Raw genomic sequence first — 19,652 nt, 5'->3', positions numbered from 1 at the left:
CACCTGGACCACCTTGAAGGCCATGGAGGGGATGCCAGGAGCCTCTCAAGGCCGCCCCCACCCTGTGCAGGGGGCTGTGAGCGAGTCAGGGTGGCCCAGACCGCTAACCTCTTTCTGGGTTGACTTTGCTCCCCTGCCACGGGCCCACACCCACTGGCTCTGAGCTCCTGGGAGAGGCAGGGAGCCACTGCCCGTGCCCGTGAGTCACGAGTGTAAAGTACGCCCAGGGCCTTGGCAGGACCATCTGTGCAAGGGTAAGGTGTCATTAGGTGAACATTGAGAAATGTCGCTTTCCCACAGCCGCTGAGATAGAAGGTAACAGCTTCCCAGTTCAGCCTTTTGTCGCTCGCAGGGGCGGGAGCTGCAGGTCCCAGGCTGCAAGGCAGTGGGGTGTGTGTGAGCGCGCGTGTGCGTGTGCACATGTGTGTATGTGTGTGTGTGCGCGCGCGTGGCCTTCTGGCAGCTGTCCCCCCACCGCGCCCCACCGCACCCACCGCACCCACCGCCACTGGCGCGCTGCCCCCGCCCCCGGCCAGCTGAGTGCGCCCCCGGCCGCTGAGCTGCCTCCCCGCTCCCCAAGCGCGAGCGCCGGGAGGCGACCCCTGGCGCGCCACGGGTTCAAAGGCCCCGCGCGGCGGCCCCAGCCCCTCCGGGGGGCGGGGAGGCGAGGGGGTGGTGCGGGCGCCAGAAAAGCCCGAGCCCACAGCCGGCCCTGCGCAGGGATGGGCAGCGCGCTCTCAAGTGTGTGACCGCCGCCGCCAACTCCCGGCCGGGCCCGGGACGCAGCGAGCGAGCGCCGGCCTCGGACCCCGCAGCTGGAGGGCGAGGCCGCTGTGCCGGGCCCAGCGCCCTTTCTCGGCTGCAGGCGTCCGTGCTCCCGGCCCGGTGCCCGATCGGGGTTCATGGAGCCGGGGCTGTGGCTCCTCTTCGGGCTCACAGTGACCTCCGCCGCAGGTAAGCGGGCGGGGCGGCGCGCCACTCCGGGCGCGAGCGCACACAAAAGGACCCTGAGATGGGGGCGCGGGGAAGGGTGCATTGTGGGGAGCAACCTCTTGCCTGGGCTCGCCACCCCTGGAGGCGCCTAGGGGTGGGCTGGTGGCGGGCGGAGGCGGGGGGGGGGGGGGGCAGAAACGGAGTGCCAGCTACCCCGGGGGGCTCTGGGGGTTGCAGTCCACCGTCAAGCCAGAGATGGGGCTGGCCGGGTGGACTTGTTGAATTTTTCATGAAGTTGGGAACTTTTCAAAAAAGTTTGCAAACTCTTCAGAAACTGTGCAAAAATGATTGCAAAGCTCTCAACGGGTGCAAATACCTTGCAGACTTTGCAGAAAGTGAAAATAGCTTGCAAGCATTTCACCAAGTATGCACATAACTTGCAGTCTTTTCTGAAACTGTGCACATAGCTTTGCAAACTTTTCAGAACGCATGGCAGAGTTTGGAGACTTTACAGAAAGTGCAACTAGCTTGCAATCTTTGCAGAAAGTTTCCTTGTCCCCTTCCCCCAGGTTTTTGGGAATGGTTGGTGTATGTGTGTGGGGGATTTCTGCACACTCAGGAGCTTAGGAGCCCTTCAATCTGCCTTTTGCAGGACTGGTGCCTCGCCCCCAGCCTGGGGACGCTGGCAAGAGCGGCATGCCTGGGCCCCCCACCGCAGCCAGATCTGAGGGGGACATCGAGGAGATTGTGGCCACTACTGCAGTGCAGGGTTTGATTCCCAGACGCCCTGGGCAGGAGCAGAAACCGGGTCGGTTTGGGGAGCAGGCATCCAAGGGGGGTCCTGTGCACCGCCGCGCGAGGCGCTGTACGTGCTTCACCTACAAGGACAAGGAGTGTGTCTACTATTGCCACCTGGACATCATCTGGATCAACACTCCTGAGTGAGTCAGCCCAGCCCTGGGTGGCGGGAAGTGATTGGGAGGGCTGGCCTGCATCTCTGTCCCAGAGGACCTCATCCCATCCCTGCCGGGTCAGCCTGGAGCCCACCCTCACACAGCCTCGAGCTCTTGCTGGGGCCTCCTGCCAGCGCAGGCCTGGTCTGCCGGTCAGGGCTGTGCCTCCCATCCCCTCTGAGGGCCTGGCCTGGGAGAAACCCAATCTCAGAGTTTCGGATCCAGTGGAAGGGGGAGCCCTCCCGCCAAGAGAAATGAGCTGGCCAGAGGGATTAGACACCTGAGAAGTCCTTCTTCGATGGAGGAAAGTTATCTCCTGCCCCAGGGGATGAGTGCCCCCCACCCCCAAACCCGACCCTGCCAGGCTCCAAGGAGTTTCACATTCCTTGAAAGCAGCCTGCTGTCCAGAGAGTGCAGGGGTGAGCTCGACAGAGCCTGGTGGAAACTTCCCAGGAAGGGTGGAATTCCACGGGGCCCAAGCTCCTTTCCTCCCGGGGCTGGAGTGCCGGCTGGTCCTGCCACAGGCTGACCATCGCCCACTGCCGCCCACTGCTGCCTTCTCTCCCAGATGACCTCTCCTCCTTCCTTCCAGCCCCCAAGAGTTCTTACTCCTACTGTAGGACTGAGGCCAGTGCCACCGGGAGTCCCGGGGTCGGCCTTGCTGTAAAGCCAGCCTTCTTCCCAGGCCACTGGGTGGAGCGTGCTCTGCCATGGGAGGGTGTGACAGTGTCCCCCATTCACTTCCGCCATCTGGGACCCTCCCTCTGCGCACCCATCACCTCAACCACCTCACTGACAGTAAAGAGGGTCTGACCTTGCTCTGGTTACCCGCCTTCTGGGCTTTGCCATACCGAGCTCTAAACTCTGGGGCTTGGACCCGATGTCTCCGCGTTCCATTCCTCAGGGTGTTCCTGGGACCTGGCGGGACTCCTGCTGGTGCCCTCCTTGGGATTCTCACGGAGGAGGTGGTGGTGCAGGAGAGCCTTTCGCTGGGAAGGGCAACTTGGCTGCTGTGTCTGGAGCCACCTTGATTCAGGTCCCCTTGTCTTCCTTCACCCCCAAACCTCTGAGCACACGGGGTGACAGCTTGGGTGGCTCACTTACCCACGTTGTTTAGGAGCACCTGCAGAGTGAGGGGACGAGGACGGTATCCCCAGGGCTCGAGCAGCTTTCAAATCAGGTGACGGGATCTAAGCACATCTGGGGTAGGTCTGGAAAGTGACCCCGTGATGCCAGAATGGCAGGCAGGACTGGCTCCATGAAACCACCTTGACCCTTGCGCAGGGTCCCAGGCTCGGAAGGAGCCACACTCCGCTTAATGCTGACTTGAAATTCTTAACACTTGTTGCACCAGACACTGCGCGTTGGCATTTTATCGTGGGCTCCGCACATTACGTAGCCGGTGCAGATGGTGGAGTTCGCTCTCCAGGTTGTGTCTACTCGGGCTCCAGTAAGCACAGTCAGCCCACAGCTGGGAGGACGCCGCCTCGTCTTCTCCGGGAAGAAGAAAGTGCTGTGCGGTGGGGGAGGTGCCACCGATCGGCTTCTCTTCTCAGACAACAATCAGGGTCACCTCTTCTCGCAGCCCTCATCCCCCGGACACTTGTCCTTTCTGATTCCTACCCTCCTGGTGTTGAGATCTGACCAGCGTATCCAGAATTCAGGGCAGTCAGCACAGGGTTGAGTCTTGCCTTTGTTCGAGTCCCAAGCTGTGGCTCTAGAAGAAGAAAGGAAAGCCAACTGCATTAGGGACGGGGGCCTGGGACAGAGGAGTGAAGGACTGCAGGGAGGAGAGGGTTTGGAGATTACCTCCACTCTCTGCTTATGGTCAGGCTTCTGGCACCGGCTGGAGGACCGAGGGCTTGAAATGCACCCAAGAGGCTCCACGTACGCCCTCTGATCTGTGTGAAGCCTCCGCTCGTAATTCCAAGTTGTCTTGTGTGAAGCCGCGGACCTCTGACTTCTCCCGGGGCAGCCGACGTGCTGACGTCCCCCCGCCCCCACCGCCCCGACAGCTAGATTGACCTCTTCCCCTCTTTCCTGACCCGGATTCATTTTAAACACTAGGAAAGAAGGATTAAAGATGGTGTTGAGAGTTCTGTGTACGACAGAAATGACAGCAGCCAGACGAGCAGTGTGAAATTAGACAAGCAGAACAGTGTTCATAAAACAGATTTTTCCAGATGCTCCTTCTCTTTTCTTCCTCCCCGGCCCCGCCCCTCGCTTGCCTCTCTCCTTCCCTTTCTTTCCTTCCTTCCCAAACTGGATAGATTTGTAGACAGGTCCATTTGCTGTCTTTAAACATCTTGGACAAGATTGCGATGTGAGAAAATGGGCTCTAGGAGAAGGGAACGTGGGCCTCTGGAGGAATGGAAGAATGAAATGGCCAAATTGAGCGGGTGGGACAACCGTGGGGAGTGACGAGGTCTCTGGGTTCCTGTCTGTTCCCATACCCACCTCCTGCTGCAGACCCTCCTGGTCTGTGGGAACTTCTCCAGCGTGTAATGTGCATTCAGGGTCTGCCGCTGGCCACTCCGGGAAGTGCGGGGCTCTTGAGCCTCATGCCTATGTCGAGAGGCTTTGCTTTGGGTGATTTTTCAGCTCTTCGTGTCTTTTTTCCTCCGGCCCATCCTTTCGTGTGACGACAGACCCCACAGCCCTACTCTACCTCGAGAGGACATTTGCGGGGTTGCGGGCAGTCCCGGGAGTGTGGTCACTCACTCTGCGTGTAAAGACCCGAAGACTGCAGGTGGGACGCAAGGTACTGCCCAGAGCCTTCGTGCATCTTAGTGCAAAGTCAGCGTCTGGCGAGGGCCCGGGAGACCAGGTGGTCCTGAAGTATCTTCTGGGTGTGAGAGCTGAGAATCTCTGGCTCCTTCACATCACAAGTCAGTGAGCCCATCTTCCAGACCTGAGGCTGCCCCGTCCTTTCTGCTGGCCCCCAGTGCGTACTGGGCGTTCTGGAGCGCCGGCTGGCTCTCGGTGAGGTCGTGCTGCTTGGATGTTGCTCCTTGTCTCACTGAGGTTCTGGTCCGCAGAGCTTTTCTCCCAGAAATGAGGCTTCTTGTTTCAGGGCGGATGGATGTTCTCCAGAGGCCCAAACAGGCGAGGAGACCCATGTGGGAATGTGGGTTTCTTCAGGGAAGTTGCCCATGATTTCCACTGTGGCCTCCAGAAAGTCTGTGGTCCCGAATGGGAACCAAATGTATCCTGGGCCTCTGGAAGCTGCTGAGGCCACAGCTGGCCTGTGGCACTGTTCTCATGACTTTCATGACTTTCTTTGGCCATGTTAGGGAGCTCCCCCCCGCCCCCGGTAACCCCCTCTCGCCAACAGAAACAAAAACAAAACTCCCAATCCGAGAAAAAACACATGCGATCTTACGGTCATGGAAAGTGTGCCAAGAATAAGATGACAAGGGAGATGTCATGGACAAGTAGTTCATGTGCTTACACGCTTGTACACCTGGGACCATTCTCCATGAGTCCTTGAAACCAGGAGTCACGGAATTAGTTGGGGTCTCTGGAGAGACGGAACTCACAGGACGTTGTGCGCGTGCAGACACGTGTGTGTAAATACACACACGTACGCACGTGCACAGTCCATGATGTTGCAGCCTTAGCCCCGAAGGCAGAATTCCTCCCTCTTCAGGTGCCACAGGTTTTTCCCACGAGAGCCTTTGAGGGATTAGACAAGGCCCACCCACATCATGGAGGGTAATCTGCTTTCCTCGAAGTCTTCTGATTTAAATCTGAATGCTATCTAAAAACATACCTTCTCGGCCACATCTAGACCGGCACTGGACTAAACATCTGGTTGGGGTGGCCCAGCTACATTGACATATAAAATTAATCCCTCCGTCCTGACCTGGCGGGAGGATGAACCCCCCCCATCGAGTGGCTGACGGAGCTGCAGGGCACCCAGCAAGCAGCTCCTCTGTGTTCCTCCCACTCTGCTCCTGAGACCTGAGAGAACCTGTCAGCTTCGAATCCCTCCGAGCCCAGAATGAGGGAGAGGCACTGAGTGCTGGGATGGGGTCCGTGTTTTCCACACAAAACTCGGAGCTGTATGAGCTGACCAGGAGGAATGCATTTCTGAAAAGAGTGATGGGGATATTTGCCGTCTCCGCTGTGGTGGAAACTCTGGGGTCTACAGCCCCCAAGGCGCCAGAGCCAGGCACTGTGCTGTGTCCTGGCTGACAAGCTGAGTGGCCCGGGTGTGCTGTCCCCGCTCTCAGCGTCCCCGGGTGAGGCGTCAATGCCAGTCTGGCTGGGATGGTGACCTCACAAGATGACCAACCTGCCCGCCACACTGGCTTCTTCAAAGTGTGCCTCTCGGACTCAGTCCAGCAAGAATGACATTTGTTTTGGGTTCTTTTCCTCCCCAAAGAACTAGAGTTAAAAAAAAAAAAAAACAACGGTAATTAAAAAAACATTGAAACTTGTATTTTAATGTATTTTGCCACAAAAAGGCAACAATACCAAAGCTTCATCTTTGCCCCTGTTTGTTCAAGAAAGTAACACTCACATTTCCAAGAAGGGGCATTCCAAATGTTAGAATGTTCCAGTGAAGTGGCTGGATCCGGAACCCCTGCCTCCTGCTGATACAAGGCCAGCTGTCCCCCCGCACCATGGGATCCCCCGGCCCATAAGTCAGGACCGGGAGCCCCGTTGCCAGAGATGCAGTTGCTCCAGCAGAGGGACCGAGCCTTTCTGGCACTCGTGAGACTCCAAGTGCCCTGAATGACGGTGGTGATGGTGGGCAGTGTGGACGCCGAGTGAAGACGTGTGATCTGGTAAGCACTCGGCATCGCGAAGACAGGACCATCGGGATAACTGCGCGGCCTCGGGGTGGAGTAAACCCACCGGGGCCGAGGCCCGGCCTGCCGCACCCCGTTCTGTGGTTGGAGGGCGCGGACGAGGAGGAAGTGCTTTCCGCAGGACTGCTGAGGCCTCCTCCTGGGACCGTCCACCCGGGATCGCATCTGCATCCTGGAGAGGCGCGGACCAGCTCGGCAGACGGTCTGTTAGATGCCATTAGCTTACGGCGCACAGAGCTGGGGTAAAGGTGCGCCCGCCACCGACGGCTGATAAGTAGATTGATAAGGACTTGCTGGCCAAAGGTCGGTCCAGGCTTGAAGAGACTTGGTCCCGCCCTTTCTGCCCCTCCTGTTTCCTATTATCTTGCTCTCCCCTTAGTAAATCATTGCAATGCTTGGGGCTCGGTGTTCTCTGTGGGACCTGGCGTAGGGCTCCCTCCAGTAGTGCGACAGTGTGGACGGCGTCAGAGTGATGAACCATCAGCATGGGCCCTGTTTGTAGAGGGTCTGTCTGCGTTCTCGTGGGCTCCCCCGCGTGAACACTGAGCCTTGGGGTTTATGGATGGAGGACCCCATCCTGGGGCCTGGAGGAGACACTGGGCACACTGGTTCACACCCGCTTGTGAGAAGGACCCAGGAGAGAGGCAGCTGTTGGCCAGACGGGACATGAGTTTGGACACGGGGTTCTGACCAAAGGCGGTTTTGCTGGACTTGGTGTGAGTTTTTCTCCCCGCGCAACCATTCTGTGTCCTTCAAAATCTGGTAAATGTTTAGATCCCGGCTTTGAGGTCAGGTAGTGTGTCTCCGAAGACACCACAGCAAGACAGGGCTTTAAAAGTCGAGGGCCTTGAGGCTAAATTTCAGTTTGTTGGAGAGGTCGGCGCACACCAGGTGACCCCACTGTAGGGGTCACAGGGACCAAGAGCCCCCTTCTGTGTCCCGGGGTGGGTGTGAGGAGGCCAGGGGTGTGCAGGAGTGGAGACGAGGGGGGCCGAAACGCAGCCGGTCCCCACAACGAGAGAGTGACTTGAGGCGAGGGGCGGTTTGCTTTGTAGCAAGGAAGCTTGGAACGAAGGGCTTGACCCGGTGTGACCCCAGGGCGAGAATTTGGGTTTCTGCTAGATGAAAGGGACCTCACAGCTGGGAACTTGGCCTTAAATCTGAAGGCAGGTGAAAGGCTCTGACATCTCTGGTGTGGTTTATTCCTGCAAGAATTTAAAACAAAGGAAGCTGGGAGCAAGCAGCGCTTTCCTCCGGGAGGCCCCGCGGCTGTGTCGGAGCCTGGCCCGCTGTCTGCTCCAGCGCCTCAGCCGGTGGCACCCCAGCGCCTCCACGCACCTTTCATACCTCCCAGCGCCCCGCAGAAGCACTGCTCGGCCTCCAGCACGGGGAGGCGACCTGCTCTCATTCTGCATCATGTTTCCGATGACGAAATAGTTCCTTCAACTGGGACACACACACACACACACACACCTCCCCTCACTTGGACAGGAGCCCGTCTTACCGTGGAGGAAGAGCTGCTTGTCTGGGGCGCGTCGGAACTCCCGCGTCACTGGGAAGTGTTGCTCCAGTGGACTGACAGACAGCAGGACGGGGTATCCGCTGCCCTCCTCAGCTGTGCCAGCTGGGAGCCTGGGGCAGCCCAGAGGTTTTGGAGAATACGTCTGAAGCCCAGGAGGCACAGACCTCTTCTCTGGTGGTCTGCTCGGGACACCTCAAGAGACAGTAACCTTGGAACAGGGCAGCCAGGGAGCCCCGTGCCTTGGCCCAGGAACTCAAAAAAGTGAAACAGAATCATTTCAGGAGTCCACGAGGGGCACGGAGGCCAACCTGACAATGGCACGAGTGGCCCCGGGTAGGGACAGCCCCATCTATGACTCGGGGAGCATAACAGCTCTGCCAAAAGTCAGAAGCAGGCCGGCGAGAAAGCAGAGAGGGTGTGTGTCTTTCTCGGACTGTTTTCCTTGGGTTTCTTTGTAGGGTCGAGGCTGGGGTGAGGCCCGGTAAACACATTGCCCCAGGTCCGGTCTTCAGGGATTTGCCCAAGAGTCCGTAGTCAAGATAAATGAATATTAATGCAATATTATTTTAGTGCAATTTTTTTTTTAAATTTAAAGCAGAAAATTCATCATCAGCAAAACGTCAACATTAGTAATAAAGGCAGGGTCCCACACCGCGCGTGTCTGCCCTGTCTCCCTCACCTTGCCCGGGTCCCAGCATCGGGTTCTTGTGTGGGGCTAAAGACCATATCGACGGGGACTCAGCTATTCTTAGTTTGAGGTGAGTGATCAGTACATCAGGGCTATCGCAAGGACAGGACCCAAGGACGCCAACAGCTAGATTCGGAAGAGAAGGAGTCTTTGTTCGAGTCATGCTGGTGAGCGCGCCTTTGTTCGGTAGCATTTGGTGAAAGCTCCAAACAGTCAGCAGGACTGTCTTCTCTTACTGCAGATTATTTCAAGGATGTAGGGTGGTGTCTGTATTTTCTTTTTTTTATCCCTCTGCAAATTCTCCCCATCTTTAAAAAAAGTACCTGCTCCTTACTTATGGTCACTCTTTCCACGGCTGGGAACTATTCTGAGCCACGTCTGTCTGCAGCTTTGCATAAACTTCTAATGAGGCCAAGCCAGACAGACGTGGAATTGCCTACATTCGACCTGAAATCCATTAGGGTCAAGGTGGGGGGAGCTGGGGAGAGAAACTCCAGCCTTACTCCCTCCCATGCACACGCGGGGGCCGCGTCAGATGGAGGGGAAGCCAGCTGATCTGTGGGATTCTACGGACAGTTTCATTCCCCACATAGTGTTGGAGCCTGTTCCCCCAACTTCTTGTTTGAGCCGTAACTCATAGCGATCGCAGACCACCCCACAAACGCGGAGCACTTTTTTCTGTTCCTCTTTCTTGGATCCCTCATGCCTCCCAATCTCCTTGAGTGGGCGTGGGCCCCTGTTTGGGAGGGATACGCCTGTGTTCTAGAGGGAGCTGGCGCGCACGACAAAGTCTGTGGCTTGGGTGTTATTTTTAAGCTTGTTTATATGGTGATAGGACACAGCAGTCTAGGCCGAAGTGTTACACGTACAGGTGGTGATCCCTGGCGCCTTGGCCTGGGGGGCGGGGACCCCGCCTTTCACTGCGGTTTTATTATCAGAGTGAAGGGTTGCCCCTGCCCCAGCAGCCCTGAGGTTTGGAGACCTGGGGACGCGGGGCTTTGAGAATCTCTAGGTGGAATATGGAGCTGGACAGACCGTTTCCAAGACCCAGCCAGCCTTTTCCTTCCCCAGGCCTGAGGGTAGGTGCTCCCTGGGGACTCTCACTGAGCTAGTCTTCCATTTGGACCAGAAACCTGGGTCCGTCTCGTGAAGCTTGTCTCCCCTCCAAGGACTCAGCCACCTGTGCAACCTGGTTTCTCCCTCATGCCCTGGGGGTGGCCGCCAGGAGCTCCTCGTTCTTCCCCCTCCGTCTCAAGACATCTTCTCTCCAGGAAAACCCCTCTGAGATGGGCCAGCTGAGGGCAACAGTAGAAGTCCAAGACATCAGTACATATGGGAGATGGGGTGTGGACCAGAAGTAATGGCTAACTCAGACCTCACTCCTTCCTTCCCTCATTCATACAACACACAGGTACTGCTGAAATTCTGAGGCTTTCCTGAGCACCCCTACGTTAGCTGCCCTTGGGGTCCTGGCTTCTGCTTGGAAAGGTCCAATGTTGCTGACCCCGGGGCACGAGAAGCAAGCCACACTCGCTGTACAGATGCAGAATCGACCCTCATTCTTGGCTCTGATTGGTGGGGCTCAGGGCTCAAACACACTCGCAACATGCCTTTGATTACTGTCATATTCCCAAACAGCCAAGTCCTGGATAAATCCAAACTTTAAACAATTTTTTTCCCTTTGGTGGGGGAGTAGCCCCCCCCCAAATTAACCACCAACACACAGCCCATTGCTCACGTTCACGTTTCCAAATACCGTAGGATCATTGGCTATTTTGGGGGGCTGCGGGAAGGGCACTTTTCACATGGCTGGGTGGTGAGGTGAGCAGTCTCTGCCTTGGGGTCTTCCAACTTTAAGACGCATGGATTTTCTGCAGTAGAAGCAAAGCTGCAAATTCCCAGTTCACTTTACATTGTTTGTGAGTGTAAGGTTTGCGGAGTTGGCCTTAGAACTGGAGAGCGTGTGTGTATTTTCTGCTTGTATAACAAGGTCGCTGAGGAGCTGTATTTCCTGGCCTGTTTTCTTTCCTGGAGGCTGTAAGGGCCCCCTGTGGGTTGTCTGGCGCGAGGCCTGGCTCGCAGCAGACTTGCACAAGCATTTGAGGAGTGGACAAGGAATAGTTCACGGGAGGGTACGACTTCTGAGCTGGTGAGCCGGTCTGGGGCTGGGCTCTGAGCATCTTCAGACGGAGGAGAGTGTGTGGGATGCGAGGGCGTGGGATGCGAGTGTGTGGGATGCTCGCTTTCACCTGCCCAAAGGACAGGATGACCCAAAGCAAACATTTCGCAGGGGCTCACCTGGGAAGGAAGGACTCCAGCTGGCTTCCTTTGCTGAGTTTTGTCTTGATTCTGAACCCCCCTTTTGTGTTTTGTTGCAATGAAGAAAATCTCCGCTCATCTCCAGCAGCTGGAGACGCTCTGGGTCTTGCTATTAAATCTGAGAGGTTATGGTCACTTTGGTCTCAGGAAAGTGAGTTCCGGAGCAGCTAGCCATCACTGGTCACAAACCACAGAAGACATCGTCTAGCTCACATGGTATCAGAGACGTTGATAGGCAGGACGCGGACTGAGAGGAAGAAGCCGTCCCAGCAGCTGGAGAGGAGCCGAGACTGGGGGCCCTGGGGCCCAGACAGACGGGGATGGGGCAGGGTGGGGCACCGGGCAAAGAGCAGCTCCGAGTATTTCTGGATGTTGAGTTGCCTTGCTCAGGCGTCTTGGGAGAGACGGGGTCTCACTTGCCCAACTGGGGTCACTGGTGAGTCCTCAGACAGGAGCCGGTGTGGCACATGGACGGAGGGAAGGATCATTCCCCAAAGGAAAGGCAGCACTTAGATTCCTGGAGACAAAAGCGACCAGCGTTGGCCTCAGGCTCTAGAGAATTCTATTGGTCTTGGGCTCTAGAAAATTCTGGGCTTTCAAGTCCTTGGAGAGGGGTGCTCCCCTCCCTGAGCTGGTGCCTCTGGCCTCCTGGCCTTTGTGCTTAGCAGGTGCACCGGCTGCCTGTGGAAGTGAGTCGTGTAGTGACACACACGCCCTGTGGGGAGTGACCCCCTCCTGTCGTAGCGGTCAGAACAGAGCTCTCGCCTGACACTTCTTTCCCATTAAGGGAACAAAGGCTGTGAGTGAAGGTGAGCCACACTTTCTTCCTCGCCCAAGAGGCTGTTTCTCCGCTCGGGAGAGCAGGTCAGTGATGCCTGCCACAGAAGGAATTTAATAAAGTCTGAAACGGAGCCGTCACTGGAAAGTACGCAGGGCTTGAGAGGTTGTCAGGGGAGTGGTCGCAGGTATTGATGGCCGCTGGTGCCTGTCTGCCTGCGGGACGGTCCTTTCTGTCCCCTTCTGCTATAGGGTCAGTCAGCACTGAGAGGGGCAGCGGCTGGGGCAAAGGGGAGTGCTCATGCCGCATCTGTGACGTCGGCGCTCCCTCCAGACCATCGAGCGGGGCTGGTGTGAGCATAGCCCCCACTTACTCTGGAGAAGCTGCAAGTTGGGATGTTTGTGTGAAATTTTCAAATTAAACAACAACAAGAACTCTCTGTTGATTGGGTGAAACTCATAAAATGCGAATTTGCTCACCCCTATAGTAGCTTAAAACTGTGTGTGTGGAGGCCCACCTGTCTCGTTCCTGGGCATTCCCCCAGAGTCTGGTCCAGTACCTGCGCATCGAAAAGCACTGGGCAAAGACTTGCAGCGTGCCTCTCATTAAGGGGCGCGGCGGCGGGGTGGGGGTCGGTAAAAACTGGGTTTTCAATGACAGTTTGCTAAACGTTCTGGAGAAACGAGCATTTGACCAGTGAGTCTCCTTTGGCTGCTTCTGGCCGGCCTTGGTGGACGTCTGCATCTCTCCTTTAAACTTCAGGTATAGAAGTCAGTTCCCTGATCAGAAAGATGGAGGTAATTAATTCATTTATGAACAGGCAACACTGAACTTAAAAAAACAAAATCTTAAAAAAAAAAAAAAAGCCAGCTTTCCTTATTTAAAAACTTGTTGCAGAGAGAAATCGAGTGCTGTCAGTGTGATATGCAGATGAAGAAAGAATACGGGGGATCTGGAAGTTTCGTATTTAATAACATTTATATATGACATTTGGGGAAAGCGGTAAATAAGGAACACTGTGATAAATAAGACTGCGGCATCGCCGTCTCTGATCAATAATGAATGTACGTAGGTTGAGGGACAATTTATTACACAGACACACAACGCTAGACGCCGCATATGTAGGTATCTGGAAGGCTGTATTGTTTTGTCTAAGAGCATTTGGATTGATCTTCTCATCTGCTTCTCTCTTCTGTGGAGCTCTGTGTTGTAGCTGGAACATGAACAGATGTGAGAGCTGCCTACTTTTTACCAAGAATCACGTTCTCCAAGCCTTGCTGTTCAACAGTAGCTACACCGACTGGCTGGAGAGCGTGCTGGTCCCGGGCTCTCCGTGGATTTGACGTCATTTTCATCGTTCCACTGTTAGGTCACTTCCAGTTCTCATTAAAACAGGAGAAAGGGCACCAAGATAAACCAAGTGCAAGTGCTTCTTAGGGGGGCCGTGCAGCTAGAGCAGCCTGGGGGAAGCGCGGCAGAGAACGGCCTTGCTCTGACTCCTTTCTTGGTCATGCGTCTGAAATGCAGGCCGCTGGCCAGTGGATGGCGCTTTCCTGCCCGACGACATCCCTTGAATTCCCAGACCAATTACTCAACAATGAGAGCTATCACTAATTTACTGCTAGCCCCTCCCTAACTGTTTACAGGCAGTCTGTCGTAGATCAGGACGCTGTCCAGAGGGGGAGTGATCATCCTGTAAAGGGCTTTACAGCCCAACAATGGAGTCACTGGCTCACCTTTCTCTGTGCACCTTGCACATACCTGTGTGCATTGGCTTGTAATGTTTCCTTTACCTGATTTCACAGCCCAGTGTTATACGAACTCTGTCTCCCCATCACACTTAGAAGAGTGCCGGAGACACACACATGCGTGCGTATGTGTGGGATGCGTGGCACGTGTTCGGGATTCTTTATAATGCACTTCGTGGTGCTTGAACGTCTCAGGTTGGAAAGAATCTAGTCTTACAGTCCAGATTATCTCACAATTACTACCCGTGCCTCAGTCAGCAGCCTTCATTTGCTCAGTCTTGCGCGGGGTCCACGGCAGGTACAAAAGATGAAGACCAGCCTTCTGCTCTTGAGGAGGGGTGACCCACAGTGACTTCCAGACAGTGGAGTCCCCTGCCCTGGGCCCCGTGTGTTCGAGGGCTGCCTCTGATCCTCCTCTGGCCATGTCTCCCACTCTGTGGGACTCAGAGTGTACCCCCTTCTAGACCGAGTCTCCGGTGTCCAGGATGCTGGAGTCCTTACCCAAATGTCCCTGAGCCCACTCCCACTCCCAGGGCCTGTGGGGGTAGGTGTCTTCCAGAATCTGACACTAAGGCACAGAACAGGGCTCCAGACAGATCCCAAAGTCCACAGGGTAGTCAAGGGGTGGTTGAGGTCCCCTTGGTGTAGGATAGAGTGGGACAGAAGACAGAGTGCTCAGCCTCTTTGGGCAGCCACGTTCCAACACCAAGCTCCATGGAGCCCCAGGAGTCTAAATTCACACCTGGACTTCCAAGGTGTTTGGAAGCCATATTTGTTCAGGTAGGGCGGCTGGAACTGTCTTATTTAAGAGGTTATTTAAAACCTTTGAACTGTTGACCCATGGGTGGTGGGCCTCATTGGACTGGAGCCCTGTTAGAGGTAGGCTCTTCCGTAGTCTGAGCCACCTCTAAACCCTCCAGCTGCTGGCTTCCATCCTCGCCCACCCCCTCCAGAGGCCAGTCCCCCAAAAGAAAGCACGCTTGGCCCCCAGCGCTTGGAGCAGGGGTTCTCAGCCTGCCTGTGGGGAAGGGGCGCTCTCTGTAAACACTCTGAAAATTGCAAGGGCTCATTTGCATATGAGCTCTTTGCATTTGGCTGCTGAGAAAGCCTTTGCATTTCTCTATTAACAAATAGCTCGTTGCCTCATTTCCTTACTTAAGGCACTCTGGAGTGTTTTCACTGAAGTGGCTCTGCACACGCAAATGCACACTCAGCTGATAGCAATTTCAAAATTGCAGGTCTTGCTGTTGATGGAAAAATGGGAGCGTGGTTATTCCTGTGTGTAATCTTCACCACGAAAACGGGGACTGGGTTTAATGTCGACACTTTGAGATCTGATGTGGCCCTGTTACTGGAAAAACACACTTTAGCCAAATCCTGGCTCACAGCAGGGTCTGTATTTGGGCTGCCCCTCTGCCATCCACCCCCAGACCTGCTCCTGAGAAGAAATGGGGTTTTAGCACAGGTTCAGCTCAGACCAGAACTGCACCCTGCTTGGTTTCTCCATTTTGGGGGGCACAGACTGCTCAACTCCGGGTCTTCCTCGAGGCGGGAGGAACCTTCCTTCTACTATTCAGGAAGGAACCCAGCACAAGGCAGAACATGAGAAAGGAAACGGGGTGGCAGCACCCTTCACTCTGGCCTCCAACCCAGCAGGGGAAAGTTGGTTCAGAGCATGGGTCACAGTCACAGAGGGTTGCCACCGACCCCCGTCAGCCCCCAGCCCCCCGAAATGCTCCATGGTGTGTGTTTCTAATTAAAGTAAATCCAATTTGATTTTATTCTGAAAATGCAGAGAGGATGTCAGAACCCCCTTTGAGGCATATGATTGGTGATGCCCCAGGGGCGTCATAGAAACCAAGGTGGTTCCTCTTGGAAAACCCGGCCCTGTTGGAACAGTAACTTGGCCACAGAAGTTTCCTCTGGTAATTAGCAATTTGTCCCCCAGTCCTGTTCAATAGTGCTAATGAATTAAGCATATGCTTTTAACTTTTCCCACCACACTGCCTCCTGGCAGTCTTCTTCCTTCTCTGAGTGATGTTCTGGACGAGCACAAACGTAAGAAACAGACAAATGTTAATGGTCCCAGATGACACCGTCACCCGCCTCCCAGCTCCGACCATAAATGAGACTGGTAAACAGCTCCAGACTTAAAGACTTTTTTTTTTTTTTTTTAAAGATTTATTTATTCATTCATTTGACAGACCGAGACCACAAGCAGGCAGAGAGGCCGGCAGAGACAGAGGAGGAAGCAGGCTCCCCGCCGAGCGGAGAGCCCGATGCGGGGCTCTATCCCAGGACCCTGTGATCATGACCCGAGCCGAAGGCGGAGGCTTTAATCCACTGAGCCACCCAGGCGCCCCCAGACTTAAAGACTTTTTAAATAAGCCTTTTCCCAAGGCCAGTTCTGGCTTGGCTGTCTTCAGGGTGCCCGGGGGCCCTCCTGATGTGTGCGTCTTGAGGACGCGGTGTAAGGCCAGGGTGTGCCTGGAATTACATTTGCTTATTCAGGTTAGTGCGGACAGCGCAGGGACATGTGCACAGAAGACACTGGGCATCAGGTCTGCAGAGCACGGCCGGCTGGCCTTGGGCTCAGGGCTGGGCAGGCCTCTTACTAGCAGGGAGGACGTGCTCTGACCTGCCTGTGTTTCCACCACAATGTCCTTGTGCCGGGCCTGGCACAGGAAGACAACCCATAAGTGCCCTCCAAGGGCTCCCGACTGGGGCACACTGGAAGTGTGAGCCGGTGGACCCTGGGGAGTGCCGACCTTGCCTCCCCCAGGGCGCCCCACCTCCCTGTCCCCTGGGCCCCGGCGCCCTTGTGGAGGGCTTGGGGAAAACAAAGGTAAAGATTGGCTGCAGAGTCTTCCTAGTTCCCCCAGGGTGGGGTAGTCTGTGGACAGCAGATCGGAGGTGTGGCTGTGCGCCATCGCTCTGGCCACATCCACGGTCTCCCAGCGGCAGCCAGCCCCTCGAGGACTCCCCCCGAGTGGGGAGACCTGGCGTGCGCGTCCACACAGGGCCTGACGCTGCTCTGTCCTTTGCAGACGGACTGTGCCCTATGGACTGTCCAACTACAGAGGAAGCTTCCGGGGAAGGAGGTCCACAGGGCCGTTCCCGCAGAGCCCGCAGCCCTCCGAGTGGACCCCACGCTGCTCCTGTGAGCAGAGCCAGGACAGCGCCTGCTTGCACTTCTGCGCCCGCAGCCCGGCTGTCAGCAGGTATGACGCCCCTGTCGCACTCATCCGCGCAGATCTGGAGTTCTGGGCAAGTGAGACGAGGCCAGAAGAGTCTGCGGCATGGGCGTGGGGTGTGATGCGGTGTGTGGGCGGGGCGGGGCGTGGGGGCGGGGCCTGGGAGGGCGTGGCTGTGCCCTGGCTGCGGTGGTCACGAGCATGACCTTGGCTCCAGAGGTGGGTCCAGCCCTCTTGGTCCCTCTCAGAACAGAGCCTGCAGGGTGGCCACAGCAGTGTCTGGTCTCCAGACACACTTCTGGACTGCCCAGCACTTTGCCAAAATCTGCGTAAGTCACCAACATTTAAAGATTGAAGAATTACCCACCCCTGCCAAATGGGTATCTTTAGCTTCTTCCGAAACAGCAGATGGGACCATCTGGCCCCACGGGGCCCCACCTCCCCTGCGGGCCGTAGAGGCTGGAACCGCGTGGGAGCCACTCCCATCCGGGGGGACGTGCTTCCCGCATCCGCCTGCGTCGCCCCTCACCTTACTTTGGGGACCTCAGGAGCCCTTGAGTTTGAGACCCTGTAGCCGACTCTGACAGCTAAGAAGTCTGTGAATCTGTGCGGACCGAGGTTTGACCCCGAGTGGCATTTGCTCAAGTGGGCGGGAGCCATTGTGGTCAGGGACCCCGGATTCTCTGTCCGAAGCCCCAGTGCCAACCTCATTTTCTTTGGCTTCATAACATCTGGCGAACAACTGAGGAGCGAGTCGACTGTGCTCGGGTAGGAGTCTGCCCGCTGGGCGCTCAACCGTGGGACACCGCGCCCAAGATGCCATCCCTGGGGGGTGCGCTAATGTCCCGCTGCCAGGGAAGAGGAAGTCCTAATTTGCACCGAGAAACCAGCCGCACGGAAATGCGGGTCGACTCATTAAAACCAGCTCTCTCCCCACAGGAACTCAAGGACGGCAACAAATCCTGACAAAGAAGAGCCAGCCAGCGGTGCCAGCGGAGGCCTGCGTCCGAGGAGGTGAAACTGCTTTCTGAGGCGTCACACCCTTGGGGACAAGGAGGGCGTGAGGGTGGCATGTGGTCGTGGGGACAGCCGGTGGGAGCCCCAGCACGCACGGGGTGCGGCATCCACGGGGGACAGGGCCTTTGGTACATTATCTCCGGGGACAGAGCAGGCTGGAGCTGTGGACAGTCCCTGTCACTGCCCGGCCCCTGGGCAGCCACTCTCTCTCACAGAATTGACCCCTTGCATCCCTTGCAGCTTCGGAGCCGCGACAGCCGGCTCTGGACTTCACTGGGCCTGGCCCAGACACAGCTAGCTGGCCTGCTGCTCGGACACAACCCTCCCCCGACCCCAACACCCCCGGCTCATTTACCTGGGCCCAGGTGTCGCCTTTTCCAGAGGCAACATGTGGTCATTACCAAAAAAAAAAAAAAAAAAAAAAATCATTTCTTCTCTGCAGCAGCCGATTCTGGCGAGTGGTGACTTACAGCAGCTTGGCTTGGCAGTAAGGCCCCGTGTCCCCGCATTGATTTTTTGTTTTTTGTTTTTTAACCTGCTTGTCTTTTTGGTATGAGAGATTCCGAGGGTTTCTTGCAGCCAGACTGGGTTTATTTGTCATTCTATCAATCAGGAATTGTTATTAATGGCTCCCACACATCTGCAATGGGACGGTAATTTATGTCCATAATAATAGCCTGGAGGTGGCTTGGGTTCCTACAGGGACTGATCAAGGGAAGATTAAACCGTGCTCCGTATACAGGAGGCTTTCCAAATTAGTGCCAGCGGCTTCTAGGCATCCAGGGAGACCCTTCGGCACCCGAAACACAAATGGAGAGGAGGGGGCGAGCGAGGCGGCAGAGAGAGGCCCCAGGAGAGCATGAGCCAGGCCCCAGCTGGTCCCAGCCTTGCCTTTTCTGTCTTTTTCCTTTTTTGCTCTTCTCGCCCCACACTCATACTCCTCTCGGCGAGGGCGGGATATGATTAAAACCATCCGTCCTTTGCATCATTTATTCATCTGCTCATGCATTCATTCAGCAAAGAGAATCGTGCACCTGTGATGCACTGGGCACTGTTCTAGAAGTCAGGGACAGCAGGGAGTGAGGCAAAGGGTCTGGCCCTGTGGAACTTAAATAGTGGGAAAGCGGGCAGCAAACAGATACGGTCTCCCTCCTTATCCTTGGGGCTACGTTCCCAGGCCCTCCGTGGACGCCTGGAACCACGACCACCACCGAGCCTCATCTGTACTGTGCTTTTCCCTCCGCGTACACACCTCTGGGAAAGCGTGGTTTATAAATTAGGCACAGGAGAGAGTGACAACAATAACCCACCCTAGACTAGAAGCAGCAAAACAGTCTGCTGTAATAAAGGTTATGTGAATGTGGTCTCCCTGTCTCAAAACATTTTGGTCTGTACTTGGCCTCGTTGCGAGGAGGGGATGACAAGACGCTGTGTGGAGAGGAGAGTGAGCCGGACACGCAGGCCTGTGATGCAGCGCGAGGCTACTGGGGACCCTCTGAGAGTGTCAGAAGCAGGGACATCTGCTTCTGGGCCGTGGCTGACAGCGGGTGACTGAAACCATGGCTAAGAGGGGACCACTGTACATGAAATAATAGAGTGAGATGTACGAGGGACAACAGGAAGGCCGGTCGGGATAGGAAGTGCTGGGGCTGGTTGTAGTTTGGGATCCGGTGGACAGCGTGG

General features: G+C 56.0%; 1 protein-coding gene across 1 annotated transcript; it reads left to right on the top strand.

Moving 5' to 3' along the window:
• The first annotated feature begins 651 nt into the window (after nucleotides 1–651).
• On the top strand, nucleotides 652–18,379 carry EDN3 (endothelin 3). The gene is made up of 4 exons (XM_032878878.1): nucleotides 652–954; nucleotides 1,586–1,874; nucleotides 16,806–16,979; nucleotides 17,892–18,379. The coding sequence occupies exons 1-4, from the start codon at nucleotides 903–905 to the stop codon at nucleotides 17,968–17,970; spliced, it is 594 nt and encodes a 197-aa protein (XP_032734769.1). The 5' UTR covers nucleotides 652–902; the 3' UTR covers nucleotides 17,971–18,379.
• Nucleotides 18,380–19,652: the final 1,273 nt, after the last annotated feature.

This window comes from Lontra canadensis, unplaced genomic scaffold, assembly GCF_010015895.1.
Source record: "Lontra canadensis isolate GAN:19392208 unplaced genomic scaffold, GSC_riverotter_1.0 scaffold65, whole genome shotgun sequence".
In the NCBI taxonomy this organism is placed as follows: domain Eukaryota; kingdom Metazoa; phylum Chordata; class Mammalia; order Carnivora; family Mustelidae; genus Lontra; species Lontra canadensis.
This window is presented reverse-complemented; position numbering and strand designations above follow the sequence as displayed.